The sequence below is a fragment of the Podarcis erhardii genome (genome assembly GCF_964252035.2).
Source record: "Podarcis erhardii genome assembly, chromosome: 2".
Lineage (NCBI taxonomy): Eukaryota > Metazoa > Chordata > Lepidosauria > Squamata > Lacertidae > Podarcis > Podarcis erhardii.
The window spans coordinates 99482674-99508233 of NC_138498.1; the positions used below are offsets into that span (position 1 = coordinate 99482674).

At 44.7% G+C, this 25560-nt stretch overlaps 1 protein-coding gene across 1 annotated transcript in view; it reads right to left on the reverse strand.

Moving 5' to 3' along the window:
* Positions 1 to 6722: 6722 nt before the first annotated feature.
* The window catches only part of TAFA1 (TAFA chemokine like family member 1), a 335805-nt gene continuing 316967 nt past the window's right edge, over positions 6723 to 25560 (reverse strand). Inside the window, exons 4-5 of the mRNA XM_081854075.1 lie at positions 13899 to 14023; positions 6723 to 7682 (exon numbers count right to left, since the gene is read on the reverse strand). Coding sequence (XP_081710201.1) covers positions 7665 to 7682; positions 13899 to 14023 — 143 coding nt within the window. The 3' untranslated portion in view covers positions 6723 to 7664. The remainder of the gene's footprint in view (positions 7683 to 13898; positions 14024 to 25560) is intronic.

The following is a 25560-nucleotide window of genomic DNA, read 5'->3' on the forward strand; positions in this document are numbered from 1 at the left end:
TCTGGTTCAGCACTCGGGCTGTTCTCCAGTATTCCAGATTTTTGTGGTCAGTTCGGACTTGAACCTTGTGCTGCGCCCCAATCAGCAAGTGCCGCCATTTCCGGAATGCTTCATGAATGGCGAGCAGTTCTCGGTCGTACACTGTGTAGTTCCTCTCTGATTTGTTCAACTTCCGCGAGAAGAATGCACACGGTCTCCATTCAGACGTATCTTTTCCCGGCTGGAGAAGAACGGCCCCCACCGCTCGGTCTGACGCGTCAGTCTCCACTCTCATTGGTTGTTGTAGATCCACGTGCAAGAGTTGCTCTTCCGACGCAAACGCCTGCTTTAAGCGTTCGAACGCTTGTTGCGCTTCTCCCGTCCAAACAAATTTCTTTTTGCTACTAAGACAATCCGTGATGGGCGCTGTTAAATGGGCAAAGTTTTTGATGAACTTCCTATAGAAGTTTCCGAAGCCCAGGAACCTTTGCACGTCCTTCTTGGTCTTTGGTGTTTTCCATTCCAGTACCGCTTGAACCTTGCTGGGATCCATGGCCAATCCCTTGTCAGACAACCGGTACCCCAGGAATTCCACCTCCTTGGTATGAAACTGACACTTCTCCAGTTTCACCCACAGCCGGTTTTCTCGCAGCTTGCTCAGTACCTCTCTTACATCTCGCACATGCTGCTCCTCATTGTCTGAGTACACCAGAACGTCATCTAAGAACGCTACGCAGTTCTTGTAGAGCAGTGGCCCCAGGACGTGATTCATGAATGATTGAAAACAGGCGGAGCCCCCTTGTAATCCGAAAGGCATAACGGTGTACTCAAAGGCCCCCAAGGGGGTGAACATAGTGGTCTTCCACTCATCCCCCTTTCTCACACGTATCAAGTTATATGCCCCCCTAAGGTCCAGCTTGGTAAAAATTTTCCCTTTTCTCACCCGTGTTAGAATGTCATCAATTCTGGGCATAGGGAAAGTCACTGGTTCTGACACTGCATTTAGGGCCCTGAAATCACATACAAGCCTGGGCTTGCCTGTGTTTTTTTTGTCCACAAAGAACACTGGGCTGCCCCCCACCGCTCGTGACTCTCTGATGAAACCTCGCTTGAGATTCTTGTCAATGAACTCCCTTAACTCCTGCATCTCACTGTCTGACATTGCATACAGCTTGCCCACTGGCAATTGTGCTCCTGGGAGTAAGGTAATTTGACAATCAAAGGGTCTGTGCGGGGGCAGTTTATCTGCTTCTTTTTCGCTGAATACGTCAAGCAAGTCAGCGTATTGTGGTGGCACCCTCCCTTTGTCCATCACTTCCATCACTGCTAGAGTGCCCCTGGTGCCTGCCTGAGCCTCTCCCTCCTTGCAGTGTTCTAGGCAATGTGCTGATCCAAAGGAAACCACTCTCTGATGCCAGCCTACTAGCGGATCGTGTAGCGCCAGCCAGCTCATACCCAAGATAATAGGAGCTCCTCCCAAGGTGGCTACGTTAAACGCTATCAGTTCGGTGTGTCGTGCCACCCTCATTATCATTGGTACAGTCTGTTGGCTCACTTCTCCTCCCAACAGCTCCCTCCCATCAATCGTGGTAACCTGCAAAGGCTTACTCAATGGGATAGTCTGTATTTGGTGTGCAGCTGCAAACTCTTTGCTCATGAAATTACATGAGCTACCTGAATCCAATAGCGCCTTTATCTTCAGTGGGTGTCCGTTTGCCAGTTCCAGCAACACCTCTATCACAAGCGCTGGTCTTGGAGGTTCCGGCGTGGGCACATTCATTACTCCCTGGCCTGGCTGCTGTGCCCTGATGTTGGCAACCAGGCGTTGGCTTTTACTGGCTCCGTGATTTCTTCTTCCTCCTTCCCCCCAACAGTTCCCGCCATCCCTTGCCATTCCTTCCTTTGCGGACAGACTCTGGCAAAGTGACCTGGCTGTTGGCAGAGATAGCATCGCTTGCCGCTCTTTCCCTCCTTCTTCCGCCCTTCACTGGTGTTTGAAACTGCGCGCGCGCGCGCTGTTCCAAGTTCCATCGGCTCTGCTGGCGGGAAAGGCTGCTCCGGAATCTCTGGAATGCGGAAGTCCTTCCAACGTTCCCCCTTTCCTTCCCGCTTTTCCATAGCTCTAGCTTCCTGGCGTGCCCCAATGGACAGCGCTGATTTAGTCAGCTGATCCATAGACTCCGCCCTAGGCGCCCGGGAAAGTTCATCTTTCACTGCCGGAGAGAGACCTTCTTCAAACAGCATTTGAATAGGTTCACTAGCAAGGTCCCACCCAAGTCTATGAATCAGCATGGTGAACTCAGTCCAGTACTCACGTACAGATCGGCTCCCCTGTTTACACGCCATTAACTGCCTGCGCACCACTCCCTGCTCGATCTCGCTGGAAAACATCAAGTCCATGGCGCGGAAAAACTTCATTGTGTCCTTTAAGATTTCATTATTGGCTGCCATCAGGGGCCGAACCCAGTCCCTCGCCCCTCCCTCTAGATGGCCAATCACGTACGCCACTCTAGAGTTCTCGTCGGGGAAGTCATCAAACAGTAGATTGAGAGCATATTGCATCTCTGTCCTAAAGGCTTGATAGTTCCGGGGATCCCCCCCAAATTTCTGCACCAGTCCAGGCACCCGTCTGGCAAGTGGGGTGGTCTTCCCCTTATCTGCATCTTGAGCCCTCCTCTCCTCGAGCCTCGCCGTTTGCAGTGCCAGCTGGACCTCCAACGCCCTGTACCTTTGTTCCAGGCTTGGATCTGCGCCAGCTCCCGCTCCTGCTCCTCCGGTTCCGGATGGTTCGCTCATGATGCCTTCTGCTTGCACAAGCTGCTTTCAAAGACTGTCAGATTGCTGTGATGGGATAGTGAGCTGCTTGTGCGTAAAAGCTTGATCCCTCTGGGGTTTGGCTGGTCATCCAAACCGATGCACTAACGGAGCCCCCAAAGCATGACTCCGTCAGTCGCTGGTAGAATCTGACAGTGGGCGTCTACGGAATTTACGCCAACATAAAAGCTCTTTGACAGACATGCGCTTTCGAGACTCTCTGCGTGACAGTTTCCGGCGAAGGGTGGGCGTTCCCAACGGGGGTCCCGTTACCTCTCCACTACTCTCACTGGAAGCATCCCAGAGCCTCCCCTCCGCTGTGACTCCTGCACTCCCCCTGCTGGTTCCCTCTTCTACTGCAGATTCTCTCCTATTCTCCTGTAGCCTGTCCACCACCTGTCTCTCCGATGGCAGTTCCCTGACATCTATCTATAATTATCAGTAATTCTCAAGGTTATTAACTTGATTTTCCTGCCTTCTGTTTACACAATGGGACTTCCCCTTCCTTTTATTCTCTCAAATGCCACCCTGCTCTGCTCCAGGGAGTCCCCCAACGCTCTGGAGAATTTGAAGGTGCATGGGAGGCTGAATGGGGAGGAGAGGAAAGATCTTTTGTGCAAGGATCAGATACACCCCTTTATTTCCATCTTTTTGGAAACTCCCCAAATTATAGTCATTCATTTCATTTCATTTTTATCCTGCCTTTCTTCCGACACTGAATGCAAAGTGGCTTGAGTTATTTCCGAGTGAATTTGACATCAGCCTGGCAGGGCTCACCCATCCGTACTCAAGAATTTGCATGTTCAGGAAAGCCATATTCTGATTTGTAGGCTGTCACTAAAGACCTGCTCAGTATTTGTGGAAATCCTCACAACCATTCTGAGGTGGAAAGGCAACCGCAAGGGGACTACAGTTTTCAAGGGATTCTGAATCAAGCCTTCCTGAAAATTTCCCCCTATCTGGTAATGCCATTTGACAACTATTTACAGTACAGGGTTATGATAACTTAGGTCACAATCCAGCACAGATTCAGGCATTACAAAGCCCACTAAATCATTTTTGGGGATATACCATGAAATATAATGTTTTGTAACCAACAGCACATCCTTAAAGTTTATTTAACTTTAAAGATTAGCACTTCTGGTGTTGGCTGTGGAAGTCCCTGAAGAATGTAACACAACACCTACTGCTGCTGGTTTAATATACAGTGCCATGAGAATGACAAGTTTTTAATATATTTCTCTACATATCAAGGTGTGGAAGCTGTTGTCTTGGAGATGGACAACAGCTGAGGTTGGGACAGAATGTTCTGCCCTTCCTCTGTACAGGATAAATCTGATTAGTATTGTTGATGTGTGGGTGTATTGAGAGGTGACAGCAAGGTGAAAACAGTATAACATAGTACAGAATATAAAGATTTTCCGTTGTCCTGCTCTCTTTACAATCCCACTCATTTGGCATAAGGATCACATGTGGGAGCAGAGGTTAGGAGATGACCCAGGGAAGTCTTCAGGCAGATCAAGGATAACCTTCATGGCAAGTTCTCAAGGGTCTAAGTTCTCAAGCATATTGCAGTGGCTTCCATGGTAACATCAAAAGTGCTCATAGGATTTTGGGTCACTGAGGGAGGACACACATTTGGAAATTTCTGATATTTCATTTTCAGAGGCTGGTGCCACAGAAACACCCAGAATAGTTTGGTGTTTTGGCATGAGAATTGTTTTAAAAAGAGAGGAATACAATGGTACTTTGGGTTACAGGCGCTTCAGGTTACAGACTGCTAACCCAGAAATAGTACCTCGGCTTAAGAACTTTACTTCAGGATGAGAGCAGAAACTGTGCGACGGCGGCAGTGGGAGGCCCCATTAGCTAAAGTGGCACCTCAGGTTAAGAACAGTTTCAGGTTAAGAACGGACCTCCATAACGAATTAAGTTCTTAACCCGAGGTACCACTGTAATCCCAACAGAGGAAAAACAATTCATGCACTCTGGTTGCATTTTCCCTTTAAAAAGTCCACGTGTCAAATGTTCAAAGACCTCCTGAACACCTTTAAGTTTAAAGAGCAGTTGTTGTGTGGGAAAATTCTGCAGAGCCTCTTTCCATGTGTGGGTCAATATGCTATTATGACTTAGGCCCCAAATATCTGAAAGGCTGCCTGGTTCCCCACAGACTCTCTCAAGTGTCTCTTGCTAATTCTGCTGCCCTGGGAAACACAGGAGTAGTGGCCTGAGAGAGAGAGTTTTCTCTGCAGTAACTCTCCAAAATGTGGAACACACCTCTTTACCCTGGTCTTTGCAAGCTAAGATTTATGTGGTTTTTGTAAGGCCACTTCTATGGTTTGATGCATGTGCTTTGCTTTGTTTAAAATTGTTTTATTGGATTCTAATTTTGCACATTCACATGGATGTATCCCCACCCCAGGAATTTATGGTAAATTTATGGTGGATAAGAAATCTCATAAATAAAGAAACCTTTGCGCACAAATTCAGCTCCAGCTCAGTTTTCTCTACAGCTGGTTGCACTACACCGGCAGGAAGTCTGTATCCAGGAAGAGTCACATGCATATTGAACGGGCCAGTTCTGCCAGCTTGACAAGGGTGTTTTTCCTACTATTCCTTGGTCAGTAAGATGTTAAAGTCTCAAGTCTGACCAAACTGCCCCCATGAATATTGGGGCCCAGACATTGCTGCTCAAGTAAATGGATATAGTTTATACTCATGAATCTGAGCGGTTGACATCCGGTTGTTGTTTAGCTACATGGGTGGGGGCAATCCCACTTATATTTCAATTACATGATTGCTGTAAGTTTAAAGTGACAACCACTGAAAGTTCTTAAAGTGCATTGCTTTTTGGTAATGCAATCGTGGAAAGGAAAACCCTATGAACCTTCTGATTCTTGGACCCATCCAATGCCCAAACCACTTTGCCCCTCATTCAGAGATGTGTGACGTATTACACCATCTTGGTTCTATTCCAACATGGCCTTATACCCTAGATTTGGGGTTTATTCATTTTTTTTACTACTATTGCCAATACCGTGGCTGAAACACAGCAGGAAAACCTTGAACCAGTACAAATTCCAGGGTCTTTCCTCAGTTACAATTTACGGTGGTATAATTGCTGTTTGTTCCAACATTTTTAAGCCTGATTAACTGCACCTTTGGTCACATGTTGCTGTTATCAGAGAGGGAGTGTGGGGTTTTCCTTGTCATACTAAAGGCAGGTTGTGCCCGAATAGATAAAAGTTATGTGGCTGTAGTCACACCCCTTGCATTTCCTGCTTGGCAGGGGGTTGGACTCGATGGCCCTTGTGGTCTCTTCCAACTCTATGATTCTATGATTCTATAACCTTGTGTCCTTCCAGCCAGTAATTGTCAGCATTATAAACATGTTCATGAGGATAGCCCTTTCACAGCTTAAAAAAAAAAATATTATTAGCATTCCAAAATTCTAATCTTGTTGGAGCATAGGAGATTAGAAGAGAAACCACGGTTCTGTCTGGTCTACAGTGAACCTGGTTGCTGTCACAGGTAATACTTTGGCTCAGCACCATCATCCCCATTTGCCATAGCTCTCCTCTGAACTGAGCTTGCAAACTGACAGCTGGGACCAGTCAGAGGGAAGTGGCATGGAAGAAAAGTCTCACCAACCATGTCCACCAATCCTCACCCCCTCCGCACAGAAACCCGGGCAAGCTGGAAACCCAGCAACTATACCACTATAAACACTAAGTGTGGAAAGGACTCTCCTTGCTTGGAGGTTTTTATGCAGAAGTTGGGTGGCCATCTGTCATGGAGGCTTTAGCTGAAATCCCTGCATTGCAAGAGAATGGAGTAGATGAACCTCTGAGTAGATAAGCTTCTATCCTAATCAAATACAATGAAACAGCCCTCATGCGTGGTTGAGCAAACAACACAAGCCATTGAAGTTAGCAACCAACTTTTCTTTTCTTTTTTTACTAGGATTGTCTATACCAGCTATACAAAGTCTGTACACAATGATCTGTACAGTGCTTCTTTAATAAGGTAGCCCGCAGTCTACCCAAAGTCTGCCAAATAAACCTCTGAACGTAGACTGTATGTTTCCCCCCCAAGTGTCAAGAGTCATCTTTCTCTTCGCTGTGGGACAGCTGATGCCCCCCCACAAAAGACATCCTTGGAAGAAAGTAGAACTGGTATTACATATCAATTAAGTATAAAGTATGGTTAATGTAAGCAAAGCCAGCATGCTATTGTTGCACGAGGAGGAAAAGAAAAGAAAAGGACTCCAGAACACAGGAAAATGGAACGGTGGAATTTCCTTGAATGTCCGGTTGAAATAATAGGAACCATAATAAAAAAGAAGAAGCAACATTCCAGTTCTTTTGTCAGAAGTCATCTTGCTTTATGTTCTTTTCCAGTTGTCTTCTTGATCTCCAAAATGTCTGTGCATTTTTTTAAAAAAAGGTTACAAAGCAGTTGCAGCAAAGTGTGGCTTCTGCTCATTTTTTTTTAAGAGTCAGGCTTTATTTCAAAATATCTCATATATTTATATATTTTTAATGATACAAAGAAAAATTGTAGATCCACACTTGTAGGTCTGTTTTTCATATTCCAACATCAGGAAGCTTGCTTCTCAGTAACTGCTTTTTTATTTCCTTATTTCCTTTCACCCTCTTTTCCATTCACTGTTGTCAAATCTGATGCACTGCTTTTCTGGGGCATTTGACTCCACCCAAGTAAACCACTGTAGTTTCCTCTGGTACAGAGTTAAAGTGCAAATAAATAAAAAAAATCCCATTTGGCTTGTAAAAGCTGGAGATGGTTTAAAGATTTTTGTCCTCTTATCTGTCAGGGGTTCCCTTCACTGGCTGCTGTCGGAAGATGTTTTGTTAGGTTCTCGGATGAATCTGTAACAACAAAATGCACAAGAAGAAATTATACTCAGTTCCTTGAAAAACATCTTGATCCTCCAATTGGTTGGCGGAAGTTCCTCCTCCTCTATTGCAGCATAGTGAGGAGACTAGGGAAGAGTATGGATTGGAAAGTAAGCAAGAATTGCTGCCCTGAGATATAATAACCATTTGAAAGCTTTAGTATTGGTGCCCCCAATTGTTATTCACATGCAACATCATAACAAGAATATCTTAAGCCACGTACTTTCCCCACCTGATGGAAATTTCTTGGAACCATTCAAGAATGGTGCTATGTACACTTAGCAGATGCCACAGCCTCACCAAACCATCAGTGCCCCATGGTCTATAACAGGAGTAGTCAATGTTGTGCCCTTCATCTTGTGTTGGATGGCAAGTCATAGCAGCCCCTGCCAGCATGGCCAATGATCAGGAAATTATATGGGTTGTTGTTCAAGCAACATTGGGAAGTCCCCATGTTGGCTGTCTCTAGTTCATAAAGACCATTATAAAAGCGTTTCAAATAATCAAGTAGATGTCATTTCTTAAGGCAAGGCACATGAAGAGCATCTCCTTTTTGTTCTATCCAGCTTTGGTGCACTGAACACAGAGAAGAGACAGTCGTGGATATTGTTGCAGTTTCAATGAGGAGGCTTCTGTGGGTGGACCACCTGCTCTTCTCATAGATCTCCCTCTGCCCACCCATGGATCTCTTTCTCCACCCGCAGAATCCTCCCTGAGACCGTAGGATTGCACCCTTAACTAATGAAAAACCATGCTCAGATTTAAGATGGTAGAATCAAGCATGATGGCATGAAAAGCAGTTCTGTGCATGTCTACTCCAAAGTAAACTTCACTCAGTTCAGAAGATTTAATTCCCAAGGAAGTGTGATCAGGATTGCAGTGATGGCAGATCTCATGAAAAGGAACTCTGAAGAATCTAGAGGTGAAAACCGACAGATATTCTAAGCCTGGTGGGAGTGATAAACAAGCTGGAATGTGTGCAGAGGATGGCAACCAAGATGATCAAGGGTCTGGAAACCAAGCCTTAAAAGCAGTGGTTGAAGGAGCTCGGTATGGTTAGCCTGGAAAAGAGGAGACTTAGAGGCGATATGATAGCCACTTTCAAATATCTGAAGGGCTGTCACATAGGAGATGCAACAAACATGTTTTCTCCTACTCTGGAGGGCAGGACTCAAATCAATGGTGTCAAGTGACAAGAAAGGAGATTCTGACCAGGAAGAACTTTCTGACCGTAAGAGCTGTTTGACAGTGGAACGGTCTCCCTTGGGAGGTTGTAGACTCTCCTTCCTCAGATGGTTTAAGTAGAGGTTGGATAGTCATCTGTCATGGATCCTTTAGTTGAAATTTCTGCATTGCAGAGGGTTGGATTAGATGACCCTTAGGGGAACCTTCCAACTCTACAATTCTATGATGTGCACATATATTAACAGCCCACCAATAGCCCAGAATTAGATGTGAGCTGATATCTCAAATTAAAATGGCTGGATTACTATGCCCATAATTTTTTTACCATTGGCCATATTGACTATGGTTAATGATAGGAGTTGTTATCCAACTGGAGTGCCACAAGTCCCCCATCACTGGCCTATTCCATTATTATTTCATTTAAGAGGATTCCTAAGGCATTAAGATAAAATCAGATAAGCAGAATATGGTGATCATCCCATTGTGGAATGCACTGAATGTGTGAATTCAAGCCACTACCACCACACTTTGTCCACTTAGGAGTCTCTGTTTCCTAAGATACTCTGGGCATAGAATCACCACCTTGGCTCTGGTCCAAGAATTCCCCACTCCTGACAGATGGCATGTGGTGCAGGTGAACAGGGTAGAACAGGCTCAGAGAGCTTGTTGAGCGGGCGGATGGAGAAAGCACACATGAATGGGAGGCAAAGAAAGAGGTCTTTCATTTCGGCTCCCTCCTTCTAAGCTTTAAAGCCTGAACTTTGACACTGGACTCTTGTAGTACATCTTGTTCCCATGAAAGACTTGAACTTGGTGAAGCAATGCTTTTTTTATTATTATCGATTCGGCTTTTGATGGTAAGTGTGAGCTCCAAATAGCTCTTCTTTTGTCCGGAGAAATAAAATAGGTCAACAAGCAACTCAAGAGTTGGTGTTCTGGATGGAACCTTTAAGTGTGAGGTCCCGGTTATTTTTCCATTTCCTTTGGATGCTTGCCATTTTGCATAATGAGGGTGAGGCCTAGTTGTGGTGTGGATGAGGGGCAACCTTCCCTGGCCACAGAATGTGCAGTGGTACAAATGGGTATTGAATATCACCCATCATGGTAATGGTTACTTAAAGTGCATTTTTATCTGAACTTATTCAGAAGTGAGGCCCACTATATTCAATAGGCATAATCTCAAGGTAGTGTGCATAGGATTGCACTCTTTTGTTTTTATTTTCAGTATTATATAATTAAGTGTGCTTTCCCGGTGTCAGGAGAAAAGCTGAATATGAAATTCTTGTTTAGGGGCTCGGTTGGGGTACAGAGTAGTCTCACTGCCACCTATAATGGAACCCAGTAGAACCCACCGAATATTGCAGTGGGGTGAAGAGAAAACCAGAAGATATCAGTTTCCTAACAGCAGCAACCAGTATATCCTCTCCTAGTGTAGCTTTGGGTAGTGAGAATATCAGCAACATCTGTCCTGCTAAAGGTCCACATTCAGTGGTGATGCTGCATGCTCTGGCACCGGGGGCAGAGAGCAGCCGGGGGAGTGGCTAGTGTGTGTCCCGGGGGCGTGGCATGCATCCTGGGGGCATGGTGCATAGCCCGTGGGGGCGTGGCACCAGGCGCAGTGGGGGGTGCGCATGGCACATGTCCAGGGGGGTGGCAGCGATTTTACCCCCTCCCCTTTGGTGCCGGGGCAGTGCGCTCTCCCGCCCCCCTTACTCCACCAGTGTCCACATTCATTCTTAAATCACAACTCCCTTGTTGGCCCATGGTGGGGTGTGTCCAGGAAACGTCAGCTATGACACTGCCATTTGGTGCTCTAGAAGAAGTCCTCTTCCAAATGAAGACAAAGGAAACCATTGGGTAGCTGTCTCTTAGGCGTAAAGACAAAATAGGCAGCTGTGCAGATGGATATGGACTTGCTTTTGATTAGACAATGTCAGTCATCTGCCTGTGGAGCCCCACCCCCCATGTTCCTGGGAGCAATTCCACGTCAAGGTGTTGAGTCGTTCCTAAGTTTTTAGTAAATAAATAAAGAAGCAAGTGCTCCTAATGCATGAACAACCTGGCTTTTTGATGCTTTCCCTTCTAATGAAATAAAGCCAAATTTCAAACCTCTGTTGTGTGCTGTGGTGACTCTTGCCCACCTACCCACCACATATTTTAAAAGTTGCAAAAAGTAAATAATCTGCCAAACTCTCTGCCTTCTTTCTGTGCAGACATCTATGATGATTTACAGGATAGTTGCTAAGCTTACCCCATCAATTTACCTTCTCCAGTTGTAATATTTCCCACAATGTTTTCAAGGAACAAAGCAAAATTTTCCTGGGATTTACACTAGTAGGTGCCCTGGCTAGCTAATTAAAATAGTTCCTGTAGGGAAATGATAGGGGAAAATACAGGATGGAATGGGGGGGATTTATTTCATATTTGAACATTCAGGTCCACGGGCATCTAATTGATATGAAATATAATAATCCATACACCTATATAGGAATCCACCTATAATGGAACCCAGTAGAACCCACCGAATATTGCAGTGGGGTGAAGAGAAAACCAGAAGATATCAGTTTCCTAACAGCAGCAACCAGTATATCCTCTCCTAGTGTAGCTTTGGGTAGTGAGAATATCAGCAACATCTGTCCTGCTAAAGGTCCACATTCAGTGGTGATGCTGCATGCTCTGGCACCGGGGGCAGAGAGCAGCCGGGGGAGTGGCTAGTGTGTGTCCCGGGGGCGTGGCATGCATCCTGGGGGCATGGTGCATAGCCCGTGGGGGCGTGGCACCAGGCGCAGTGGGGGGTGCGCATGGCACATGTCCAGGGGGGTGGCAGCGATTTTACCCCCTCCCCTTTGGTGCCGGGGCAGTGCGCTCTCCCGCCCCCCTTACTCCACCAGTGTCCACATTCATTCTTAAATCACAACTCCCTTGTTGGCCCATGGTGGGGTGTGTCCAGGAAACGTCAGCTATGACACTGCCATTTGGTGCTCTAGAAGAAGTCCTCTTCCAAATGAAGACAAAGGAAACCATTGGGTAGCTGTCTCTTAGGCGTAAAGACAAAATAGGCAGCTGTGCAGATGGATATGGACTTGCTTTTGATTAGACAATGTCAGTCATCTGCCTGTGGAGCCCCACCCCCCATGTTCCTGGGAGCAATTCCACGTCAAGGTGTTGAGTCGTTCCTAAGTTTTTAGTAAATAAATAAAGAAGCAAGTGCTCCTAATGCATGAACAACCTGGCTTTTTGATGCTTTCCCTTCTAATGAAATAAAGCCAAATTTCAAACCTCTGTTGTGTGCTGTGGTGACTCTTGCCCACCTACCCACCACATATTTTAAAAGTTGCAAAAAGTAAATAATCTGCCAAACTCTCTGCCTTCTTTCTGTGCAGACATCTATGATGATTTACAGGATAGTTGCTAAGCTTACCCCATCAATTTACCTTCTCCAGTTGTAATATTTCCCACAATGTTTTCAAGGAACAAAGCAAAATTTTCCTGGGATTTACACTAGTAGGTGCCCTGGCTAGCTAATTAAAATAGTTCCTGTAGGGAAATGATAGGGGAAAATACAGGATGGAATGGGGGGGATTTATTTCATATTTGAACATTCAGGTCCACGGGCATCTAATTGATATGAAATATAATAATCCATACAGAGTAGGTGGAGCCGTATATCTGAATATGAATGAAGTTTTTAAGTGCCTAACAACAATTTCTGGACGCTGGTATGTCAGATACTGTGAGAAGCAGAGAAGATGCAAAACAGAACCTTACATGTGTATTTCCGAGTGCAAATCACAACGCATCACAGTAAGGAAATATTCAGAGAGTGGATGAGAGGAACAGACTGCCTTATGGCTGCATTCCTGCCCAAAGATACAGAGGATGGAGATCCTTACTTGCGGGAGAATGCTTGCCTGGTTGCTGCTACCTGTATAGACACCTGCCTTGCACAGGTAATTTATTTTGTGGGGAAATGGCTGCACCCAGCAGACCCACAAAGGTCCTTGCAACAGGTCTGCCCTAATACCAGGAAGCAGCAGACATCAGGAAAAGAGACGGGCCATAGCTCAGTGGTAGAACATGGCCTCTCCATGGAGGGCTGGGAGACACTCCTGGCTGAAATCCCGAAGAGCAGCTGCCAGTCAGTGTAGAGAATATGGAACTAGATGGACCAGTTTAAGGCAGCTTCCTATGTTTCTAACTTCAATAGCTGTCTTTATTTGTGAACAGCAGATCAACAACTCAGCACAGCAGATAGAATTTGCTGCACATTCAAGACTAAGGCTTGGCCATTAGGCTATCAACAAGTTCAGGCCTAAGTGAATTTAAGGTTAGACATGAGAAACTGAGAGAAGCTGAAAGTGTCAGATTCATCCATCTCTAGCTACATATATTTGTAACTTTATCTCTCCCAAAGTGGTACGGTTGAGGCTACTTTGGATCATGCCCAAATCATGGGCTTAGGCTGAATCCATGGCATTTGGCTCCACAAATCATTACCAATCCTATCCCTGACTGTGCAAAGGGCATCTGGGGGAACGCACAACAGGCAATGTTTACATTTAATGGTGTTTGTGTGTATTTGTGAATACATGGTAGGAACTCCGATTTCCTACCTAATACTACCGAGGCCGGTTGAAAACATTTCACCGTCTGAAATGGCAATGGTTTAACCAACAGCTTTTACATCCAATGATAAGAAATACAGTAAGTGTAATCTTTAACAGTCACAACTGGTCCTGCTGACAGGTTGCTATTTTATTCCTTGGGGGGCAAATTACTTTGAAGAAAGTGACATGGTGATTCAGTGCAACTCAGCTGCCTGGTAGAGTTCAGCTGAGGACTCACCTCTGACTCACCCAGTCAGTAGGTAAGGAAGGACATGCATTACTGAGCAAGGAAACGGCTTCTTAGCTTTGGCCAGAGACTCGAGGATGGAAAAACTCAGGAGGTGGCTGGGTGGGGGGAATGAAGGAGGTGAAAAGGGGAAAGAGGAAAAAAACTTACTCTGGTGGTCTTGACTTTATTGCCGGTTGCACACATCCATCCTGAGTTGTCAGGTAACGTCTTGCATTCCTCGCCCTCTAGGCATGGCTCCATCTCACACCACCATTTCCCAATGACTATTGATGCTAAGAGACACAAAACAAGCAAAATATTTGGGAACTGGTTTTTTGTTTGTTTTACTTCAATTCACTTCACTCAATCTGAATGCAAGCTTCCTCCGGATCTCAACAGATTTAAAAAATAAAATAAAATTACATTAATCCAGTTGGTGTCATACAGTCAAATGTCAGAACTCGGACATAATCTGTTCCAGAAAACTGTTTGACTTACAAAACGTTCAAGTACCGAGGTGTGGCTTTCAATTGGTTGCAAGAGCTTCTTGCACTTCTGCATTGAACGTTTGAGTTCCGAGGAACATTCGAAAACTGGAACACTTCCAGGTTTTCAGCATTCGGGAACTGAAATGTTTGGCAACAGAGCTGTTCGAGTTCCGAGGTTTGACTGTATTTGATATGATAGACCCATCCGACTCTCAGGAGGCTGCGATCTACTCCCAGTATAATAAAAATCTACCAGAGTTGTTGAGCTTTTTTTAGGGGGACTGCCCAGAGTTCTTCAGATTTTTTTTGTGAAGCATTACCCAAGGTTTAGTGTTTTTCGGGGGTTGAGGGCCATTTCAAATGATTCCACAATTTACCTGAAACACCCCTGTGATTGAGGGGTGGACAAGCAGGGATGAGAATCCTTATTTCAGTCCTATGTCTGCACCCCTTTGTGGGAGACCTTCCGATGGCTACCTGTATTATTATTATTATTATTATTATTATTATTATTATTATTATTACTATTATGCTGCCCTACATCCGGGGGTCTCAAGGCGGTTCACAGAATAAAATCAAGATATAAAACCACAAAATACACAATAAAAATGAAAACAACAACCCAATAGCTATACTAGAAGCTAGTGAGAGGCTTCTCTGTGCATGGCCACACACTCCTCTCTTGATGCTCCATCCAGGCAAACAAAAGGTATTATTATCATAGTTCATGATCACATTCCTGCAAGGCAAAAACATTTGAGGAGGGTGTGCATCACGATGTGTAACAGATGTGACCTTGGGAGGGAGTGTGCCCAGGCAGAGCCCCAAATGCCAAACAGAGAAAGCTGCATTCGTCTCCTGGGACTGAGAGCGACAGAAGAAGCATAGAGCAGAAAGGCACCAAGATGTAGCTCAACTGAAAAGGCAGAGCTGTCCATCCCTGACTAACAAATTCAGATTGCAAAGTGCCACAAAAATAGGGAGTGGATGCACTGCTCCCATCAACAGGTGTTGACCTTGCACATCTTGCTTCAGGGAGCAGGTCCACTAACTGAAATGTGATGGCGTGTATGTGCTCTGATCCAAAGTCCCATTTCTACTGTTATGTGCCACCTCAGTCTCCAAGTGGTGAGAGTCTCCAGGGGTTCCAAGTGATTACCGATAGCTCAGTTCCCTTGGAATGATGGAAGGAAGAGCCATTAGCACCCCAACAGACCCCCAGAAGAGAGTGAAACACTTCTCTCCCTCCAGGTTTCAGCATCCAACTTTTCTCTGGCACCGTCTCCCCGCTGCCCCAGATAGGTTTCAATAATACATATTTTTGTTGTTTTATGAATTTATGCACTGCCTTTTGCAGCGCTGTTTTGCCTCAGGCAGCAAAATGTCTTGGGCTGGCCTTGGCCACTTCCCATGCTGAGTCACTTTGCCACCATTGTAATCTGGACCAGTCACTGCTCCCAAGTGAAAATTCAGTCCATTTCCCTTTTTTAAAAAGGGCTGCAATAGTTTTTGTTCCACCAACCCTCACCACATTTGACATTTGATTTCCAGGAATGTTATATTATTGTTTATCTGATTTTAATTATGTTGTTGTTAGATGCATTTAAATGAATACTGCAAACTAGCTCAGGACTTGGAAGTGTTAAGATTAAATAAATAAACAAATAACTTAATTCCACCCCCTAAAGTGGCTTGCATGGGTGATGGTTTAGTGCCTTGTACCAATGTTCATTTCACTCCCATGCACTGAAACCCATCTGTAAGAAAAACATAGAATTACCCATTTGTAATGATAGTGCATTCTGCCTCTAGGGCTATACAATATTCCTTGCATTGCCACCCATATTCTAAATCACTCGGAATTGAAATTCTCTGATGTTGACTCCGCAAGGGAGACTGCTCCCCTCTGCACGCCATTGCAATTTTACTGCATATTTTTGTCCCCAGTTTTCCATTGTGGTACATTAAAAATGGATGACTGCCAAGGAAGTTCACCTGCAGTAACTCTGCATTCTCTTGATTGTCACCAAACTAATTCCCTTTTCTTATGAATGCTCCTTTCCGTCTCTGGTCCAACTTGCTCTGCTAGAGATATAAATATATACTTTCACAGGCTTCACAAGGTAAGCAGGACACAAAATTGAAGGAAGGGCCTTTTGTGCATCCAAAATGAGGTCAGGGAGTTCTTCCTTCGAAATTCAAGTTTGTTTCTGCAGCAAAGATTCCAATGCCTACTGAAACAGCACCAGTGAACATTGTGCATGGATGGTAGACCTAACCACATAGGACCCAGGAAGAGAGAACCTCATCAGTTCCAGCCCAGAATTCAGTCTATTTCTGGGCAGCTAACAACCAGACAAGGAAATCATTGGAAAAGCTAGTGGTAGAGCATATGCTTTGAATGCAGACAGTTCCAAAGGAAAGACCCCTGCCAGAAACATTGGAGAGCTGCTACCAATCAGTGCAGACAACACTGGGCTAGATGGATCAATGGATCGGCTCAGTATTTATTATTTTTTAAACAAATTCTAATCCACTTCACAGCATGAAGCCATCGAAGTGGCGGGCAGAATTAAAATAGACTAAAACACAACTTCTAAAAATGATAAAATCATTTCAATGAACTCTTTAAAAGGATAGAACCATCTCTCCAAATTCTACCCCCACCACATACAACCATTTCTGCAGATGTGCAATTAAGACTCACCTTCTTAAGTGAAAATGTCTTCAATATAAGGAAAATTCCTACGTATGAATATAATCACTTACTGTTCTGCATAGCTGTCAACTTACAGATTTGAAAATAAGGGACAAGCAGCCTCGAAAATAAGGGATCAGCAGACAAAATAAGGGATTTTAGTCAACCAGCTCCTTTGCTTTCCCCCATAACAGTCAATTGAAGGAGCCTCCAAAACAAATCCAAAAGCGCCCCCTCCCACAAGATTGCCGCCTGCCATTGTACTCAAACAGCTCCTTTCCTTTCCCCCCACCATGTGCCCCCGCTCCAGACAGACCTTTTCCCTGGCAAGGGTGAGTGATTTCTGAGCCCCTCCAAGCCGAAGGCAGAAAGCCCAGCCAGCAGCCAAATGAAGCCTCAAGCGGTGGTTCCCACAGCGCAGCAACCCAGCAAAGGGGATGCAGCAAGGAAAACCACCGTCACCACTCCGCTGGGAAGCGCTGAGCAAAGGCGAGTCCCCAGGCAACGCGGCTGATTTGATCGGCACAAGGCATGCAAGCTCCACCCCCCAGTCGTTCTTAGACTCCTTATTGGGTGAGCAACACAGCCAAGCAACACAGTGGGAGCCTCCCTCCTCCCTGGCTGGCAGGGAGGGAGGGAGAGGAGCTGCTTCCTTTGAAACCCGGGAAATTTAAGGGACATCATCAATAAGGGATAGCAGCGGGAAACAGCGCTGGGATAAGGGAGTTTCCTGCCAAGTAAGGGACGGTTGACAGCTATGACTGTTCTGGCTACAGTGCCAGATAAACAGAAGTGGGCCACTGTTGTATATGTCGAACGGTCATTGATATACCTGTCTGGCTACCTTTTACTATGGGTGAAATCATTTGTTAAGTTTCTCCATGACTCCGTTCTTTCGTTTAGTATTTGTTGTGAGATTCGCTTTAATTCTCCTTCAAGAACCATCCCGTAATGGTCTTCATCAGTCCTTCGTCAAACACAGTATGTGAGAAGAAATTATCACAGCCAAGACAGCAGTGCTTATTTAAGCAACAGAAGAAGTCAGTCCTAATGCAAAACTCGGAGGCTTGGACTGCCTTGCCAGGGCAAAATGCTATTAATGGTGGCGGCGGGGGAACTAGGAAGTTATCTTTGCATTCTCCCTCAGGTAGCAAGAAGTTCTAGGGTCAGTGCTACCAGACTTAGCTTTGTTTGGATGAGGGAGCGCAGGAGGCTTAAGGTGTCTTTGCAATATTTGCTTTATTGACGTGGAAGCCGCCTTTGGTCCATCTACCTCAGTGTTGACTACGATGATGGGCAGTAGCTGTCCAGGGGTTCAGGCAGCTGTCTTTCCCAGCTCTACCTGGAGATGCTGGGGATTGAACCTGGGATCTTTTGCATGCAAAGCAGCAGATGTTTTACCATTCAGCCACAGCTATTCTCTTCAAATACACATGTAGAGCAGAACTGAAAGGAAGCAGACATTCATAGAAGGGACAAAAACTAACAAATTTGCACAGAGACCTGGTAGCCTGGTAGAGAATGAGACTCTTAATCTCAGAGTTGTGGATTTGAAAGATTTCTGTATTGCTAGATCTGTTGGGCTAGATCATCGGTTCTCAACCTGTGGGTCCCCAGGTGTTGTTGGACTACAACTCCCATCATCCCTGAGCTCTGACCTTGCTAGCTAGGGGTGATGGGAGTTGTAGTTCAACAACATGTGGGGACCCACAGGTTGAGAAAGGCTGGGCTAGATGATCCTTGTGGTTCCTTCCAACTCTACAATTCTATAATATTATGATATTATGATTCTATGACATTTGGAACAGAAAAGCAGGAGATCTACTATGAAGGGCTAGACCTCAGAAAGATCCTTGGGGAATATCTCATGACTTCAGATGGAGGGAAGACAACTCTCTACAGTGCTTTCTTCATATTTATGGTAGCTGTCCCTGGATGTAACCAAATCCTGTTATTGCTGACCTTGATTGAAAGAGCAAATAAATGCTCAATCACCTCATCAAACGCCCATCTGGCATGTAACCTTTTAGCATAAACATTCACTTGTGGTAGACAAAGGATGCCTTTGCAAATGCAAGCACACCGCCACAGAGGATGTCTTTAATGGAAAGCTCAGCAATGCCACAGATTACTTCGACAAATGAGCCCGGGCTGGTAAATGTCAATGGTATCAGCAAGGATAAAACCAAAATAAGCCTTTAGGATACAGTACAGTCTGGGTCTGTCTCTGTTTCAGTAACCAAATCCTAAGCCTCAGGACTCTGTCTATGGGGTGCAAGGGGTTTGTTGTATGGGGTGACACATGGGTGCCATGTTTGTCACCAGTGGAGGCTGGTGCCACTGGGGTTGGTAGGGCAGAAGGCAGGGAGGTCAACAATAGGTGGAGCCAGAGCCAACAAAGTCTAGTTTTGTCCCCCTGCTGAGGTCTACAAGGGCTGTGCTGAGAATGAGGAGCAGGAAGCTGACAAGAAGCGCCTGGGCTGGTTGTAAGTAGGAATGTTGGCAGCTGGGCATCAGCTGAGGTAAAAGGTAAAAAAAGTAAAGGAGCCCTGGACTGTTAAGTCCAGTCAAAGGCAACTATGGGGTGCAGCGCTCACCTCACTTTCAGGTCGAGGGAGCCAACATTTGTCCACAGACAGCTTTCTAGGTCATGTGGCTAGCATGACTAAACAGCTTCTGGCACAACGGGACACCGTGACAAGTGCCAGAGTGCACAGAAACGCTGTTTACCTTCTCACCACAGTGGTACCTATTTATCTACTCACCCTGGTGTGCTTTTGAACTGCTAGTTTGGCACAAACTGGGACAGAGCAATGGGAGCTCACCCCATCACATGGATTCAAATCACTGACCTTCTAATCGGCAAGCCCAAGAGGCTCAGTGGTTTAGACCACAGCGCCACCCGTGTCCCCTCTAGCTGAGGACAGAATGAGGTTGGTGGGGCAACCTAATGAACCAGCCACCTCTGCAGATGCAATGGACACATTCACACCATTCCCTTTAAAGCACAGTGATGCTGCTTTGAACAGTTATGGCTTCCCCCCAAGAAATCTGGGAGGTGCTGTTTGTTAAGAAGGCTGAGAGTTGTTTGGAGGCCCCTATTTTCCTCATAGAGAGACAGTTCTGAGAGTTCCTTGGAGGTGGATGCTGGGAGTAGTGAGGTGAGGGGTTGGAGGCCAGAGCTGTGGGTGCTATGTCCTATGTCCTCTAAGCAGGATTGCAGCCCTCAGGTGTGGTGGAAGATGCTGCCCCATCAGCAGCATTGAAGAAGGCTCAGTTGGCAGCCCAACCAGCTTCTGAACATAGAATGAGTGGGGTCACCATCTTGCCCTTTGCCTCAGGCAGCAAAAAGTATCGGGTGGGCTCTGTGAACTGTCATGGCTTTCCTCCAGGGAACCTTGGGAGTTGGAGTTTTTAATGCTTCTGGGACACTTTAAGAAATAAAACTACAATTCCCAGCATGGCTTGCTTTTCTAGTGTGTTAAACTGTATAAGCCTTTCTAAATCGTTTTCTGAATTTCCAGTCATAAAGAGGCCTGAGGGATATTGTTCTCTTGACTTGTAGATTGTCTGCTGTCTCATGCCATGTAACGACATGCAAAAATATTTGAATCTGACCCATTTTGATTTCTTTCTGCAGCTATTAAGAAGCTGTAACAAATGCTAGCAGAGAGTTGCATGGCAAAAACCAGCGCGGCGTTCTCAGCAGTAATGGAAAAACAGTTGTACCATTTAGCGCGAGGCATTTCATTTTAATCTAGTTCCCTCTAGAGAAGATTGAAATAAATAAAATTTAAATAGAGAACACATTTTAGATGCTGACAGTGAAAAGGACTTTGTCAGCCTAATGAAAAGCTATCAATTTTCTCCTCTTCATTCAATAAATTGCGAGTCATATTCTAAATGGATTAGATTAAAGGAAAATCCAAACTCCCCGTGAGACATTCTCACAAATGATGGGAGACTTTACACAGGGAGCAAAGTCTTTTGCAAAGCAGGTTCAGATCTATACAAAACTGATATGAAGTAGTAGAGGAATGTCTGTAACCCAGGGCTCACCTATTCCTTAAAAAACAAGGTTTGAGAGAATTGAATGAGGCATTCTGCTTCTCTCTCTTTTTTATTACAAATGCCATGGGAGCAGTGTGTGAACTGCCATCTTGGGAACGTGGAAATTTTAGAAGGAAGGAGCAAAGACTAGAATGAAAGAATACAGCAGCCCAAGTGTTCTGCATTTCACAAACGGACATGAGGATTCATTTGCTTTGGGAGCTATAAAGCAGGGACTTGGTAACATAAAAGAATACGAAGTACAAAACAAAGGGTTCAGGGGTTGAGAAAAAGCTGCTTTAAAGAACCAGGAGATCTTAACCAACAGGGGAGTCTGCCAACTTCTCTCATTTAATTGAACCCAATTCCACCCGAGAAGCATCAATTCAGGGCTAGCGCAGCACAGCGCTTCACAAAATGGGATAACCAGACACTGAGGACAATGGCAAGAGAATGGCTACCCACCCATGATATCTAATATATACCCATATTTCCTATAGCAGGAGTCAGCAAACTTTTTCAGTAGGGGGCCAGTCCACTGTCCCTCAGACCTTGTGGGGGGCCAGACTATATTTTGAAAAAAAATAAATGAAGAAATTTCTATGCCCCACAAATAACCCAGAGATGCATTTTAAATAAAAGCAAACATTCTATTCATGTAAAAACACCAGGCAGGCCTCACAAATAACTCAGAGATGCATTTTAAATAAAAGGGCACATTCTACTCATGTAAAAAACATGCAGGCTGGATTTAGGAGGCTATTGGGCCGGATCCGGCCCCCTGGCCTTATTTGCCTACCCATGTCCTAAAGGATCTGTGGCATTCCTAGCCCCACAGCATGCCTGCAAATTGGGGAGAAAATCAGTAGCTGGTGTGATTTGAACCCTTTAATTGCCCTCCCAGCAGAAACAATGGGAGGTCACTTTTGTGGGGTGAGGAAGCCTGGAAAAGAGTGGAAGACTTCTCCCAACTTCTTGTCCGCTGGCAAAAGCCCAGTAGGGCACATGGCTGGGGTGGGAAATGTCATCCCAGAGAACCAACTGCAGCCCTCCAAGCCTTTCTGCAAGCCACCCCCACTCGCCGGCCCTGCTTCTCATCCTCCCTGAGTGTTTTTGCCAGGCCGGAATGCACCCTTGAACTCTGACAATGCCTTTTGCTTTAGTGGATGGAGGCTGGAGAGGAACAGGTGAGCACATGTAGAAACTAGCCTACTGTACAATGGTAGATTTGCATTTGTAGCTCCACCCACTTTTGCCTCTGCCACCACCAGCAGGTAGCCTCTGAAGGTTGGCCAGAAGTGAATGCAGGCGTCTGGCTGAAACAGGATCCTCACCCTTCAAGGAGGCAGGCAGACCACCTTCCGTTCCCCTGCCTGTAGCTTTAGGATTGCAACCTGGATTGTTTTTACATGCAAATGTATGCTGGGTTAAGTGATTTTGATTTTGTGGACACAGCTAGGACTCTCCTAGCCCCAAAATGGAAAGACGACAAGATACCAATGAAAGAAGAATGGCAAGCCAAACTTATGGAATATGCAGAAATGGCGAAATTTATGTGAAATATACTCGGAGTCGAATGTGGATTTCATGCTCTTTATTCAGCTCATAGTAGTGAGAAATGAAAGTTTCCCCAAAATATCTGCTTTATATGCAATATTTACACAATGGGTCGCACGTGATTGGCTAATTCTGGGGTTCTCCTGTAGGCCAATCAGGCTGCGGATTCACTTCCACCTGGAGCTGGATTGGGTGGCTCCTGCGGACCAATCAGACTACTGCTTTTTGGATCCTATTCAACTCAGTACATAACATTGCAGGAAGAATCAGAGTCAACGACAATGAAGATTTTAAAAAAGACTGGGAACCCTTCATGTTCTACCTACAGAAATACTGTAAAGAAATGGACTCACTAGCAGGGTTTAATTAAACATTTACAACTAAGAAAACAAGTTCAAAGGTTAAGAAACAATAATATGAAACGTATCTGAGTGTAAGAGGTAACTATGAAAGAAAATTTGGTATAAAATTGATAAGAAAATAAGAGCATTTACATGTAAGATCATAAAAATAAGACAACAATTAAGCAGAAGTTTTAAAAAATTTAAGAACCAGAAGGGGAAGTTGAGGGAAGTCAGGTGTGTGTGTGTGTGTTCTATGATAAGTGTTATATTGTGTCATGTGGTTGAATATTAGATTGTAAAATTCAATAAAAAATTTTTAAAAAGTGATTTTGTGGACACTGCTATATGTCGCTCCTGTTTCAAAAGACTTGCTATGTTGTTGTTGTTTTTGGCTAAGGAACTTAAGCTGCCAATTTAGAGGGTAATAAATGGAATTGCCATTATTTTTCCAGCCACATCCAGTGACCCTTATATTGATCAAGATAACATGACGGGTAGGTGCAGGATAAATGGTGCCTTCTCTAGCGATGCTAAATGCATTTCCTCTTGTTGGCTATCAACTTTAAGGCAATATTCCCACAGAACAAGTGTTCTGGAGCAGCAATGACAAGTGCATGGTAGATGTCATTGAAAACAAATGGGAGGTGAACAAAATAAAAGGGTGGGGGAGGAAAATGATTGTGGGTTTTTTTAAAGCTAGCTATATTCAAGACACAGTCCCAGAAAACCCTCCTTTAAATTGCAGCCACTCAGCTGAATTAAATGGAACCAGCTAGCTGGCATGTAGGCTTTCCTGATTGGGTGTGTGTGTGTGTGTGTGTAGGGGGGGGGGGAACAACCAATATCGAAACAAAAGACCCCTTTGAAATTGTAACATGAAGCAAGCTTTAAAATTAGATCAAGACCAAGCTCCAATCTCAAAAACAATTTCATCTCCGGTTTTAGAAATTGCTGCTTTTATCAAGCGCATTCCCCAAATGATACAGGAGACTTTAAAGTCCAGGCTGTAGGTTGCTGGCTTCATATGGATCCTGCTGCCACCGTAGAGCCAACTCACGTCTCATACCTTGAGCAATAAAAGTGGTACTGAATCAAATGGAGACAAAACTGAATTTGAAAGTCTGGAGCGAGCTTACATTTAAAATGGAATTTCCTATGAATTGTGCCTCAAAAGCCAAGCTTTAAAAACTGGATTTCTGGAGAAAGGAGGATTTGAAGAGAAGGGGATAACAACTACTACAAATGGATTGAGTGTTCCGGTTTTTGAGCCGCAGACTGTACAATTAAAAGCTGATTTAGCATTGAGTTCCCAAAGTTCTGAACAAGTGCTATACAGTGGTACCTCGGGTTACAAACACTTCGGGTTACAGACTCTGCTAACCCGGAAGTAGTACCTCAGGTTAAGAACTTTACCTCAGGATGAGAACAGAAATCACATGTCGACGGCGCGGCAGCAGCGGGAGGCCCCATTAGCTAAAGTGGTGCCTCAGGTTAAGAACAGTTTCAGGTTAAGAACGGACCTCCAGAACGAATTAAGTTCTTAACCCGAGGTACCACTGTATTGGAAGCCGTGTTTCAGGTTCAGCTTCTGAACAACTAAAACTAATGTGTGTTTGAAATAAAAAGCAACACAAGTTGGGTTTTTTTTTTTATTACAAACCTAGTGCTATTGTTGGCTTTTAAAAAATCATAAAATAAAGATTCATTTGCTTTCCTTTTCTTTTAGTAGCCGTTTTTGTAGGGTTGCAAATCAATAGTCTCCCTCATAAGTTTTGTTGTTATGGAGCATGAAGATGAAATTATTGTCAGTTCCTTGAACCCCATTTTTTCTGTCCCATGTATTTTTACAAACCTGACTTTTCCTTTTTTGTTTGTAATAAAGTGCAGTTGCAGCACCAGTCTAGTCAAGAAAAGTATTGCACTACTGAGGCTTTTAAGGGTTATTTAGATACTTAGATACTATTTAGATACTATTTGCAAGTTCATCCTGCTTTACTGCTTCCTGATAACAGCAGCAAGGAGATTAGAGATTAATTGCCCCTCTTAATTGCCCCACATGTCAGGGAAGGGCATATTCCTGCAGAGAAAGGGAGGCTTTAATGCCTTACTTTCTCTCTTCCTTTTTCTTTCCATCTTTGAAAGTAAGTAGCACCACAGCCACAATATACAGCCGTTGGTTTTCAAACAGCTTAGTTCTCGAACGTTTTGGCTCCTGAACGCTGCAAAACCCGAACTATTTTTTTGTGAACTATTTTTGGAAGCCAAACATCTGACGGGGCTTCTGCTGCTTACAATTGGCTGCAGGAGCTTCCTGCAGCCAATCAGAAGCCATGCTTTGGTTTCTGAACATTTTGGAAGTTGAATGGACTTCTCAAATGGATTCCATTTGACTTCCAAGGTATGGCTATATGGCCTACCCTAGTGATGCCTCACTCCCTAGAGAATTATGGACAGGTAAACTCTTGTTCTCACCATACCAAGGCCTTAAAATTTAAACACTGCCACTCCAACTTTGGGCATTGGAATATACTCAGAGTCGAGAGTGGATTTCATGCTCTTTATTCAGCTCATAGTGGTGAGGAGGAATGAAAGTCCCCTCAGAGTATCTGCTTTATATACATTATTTACACAATGGGCTGCACGTGATTGGCTAATTCTGGAATTCTCCTGTAAGCCAATCAGGTTGTGGATTC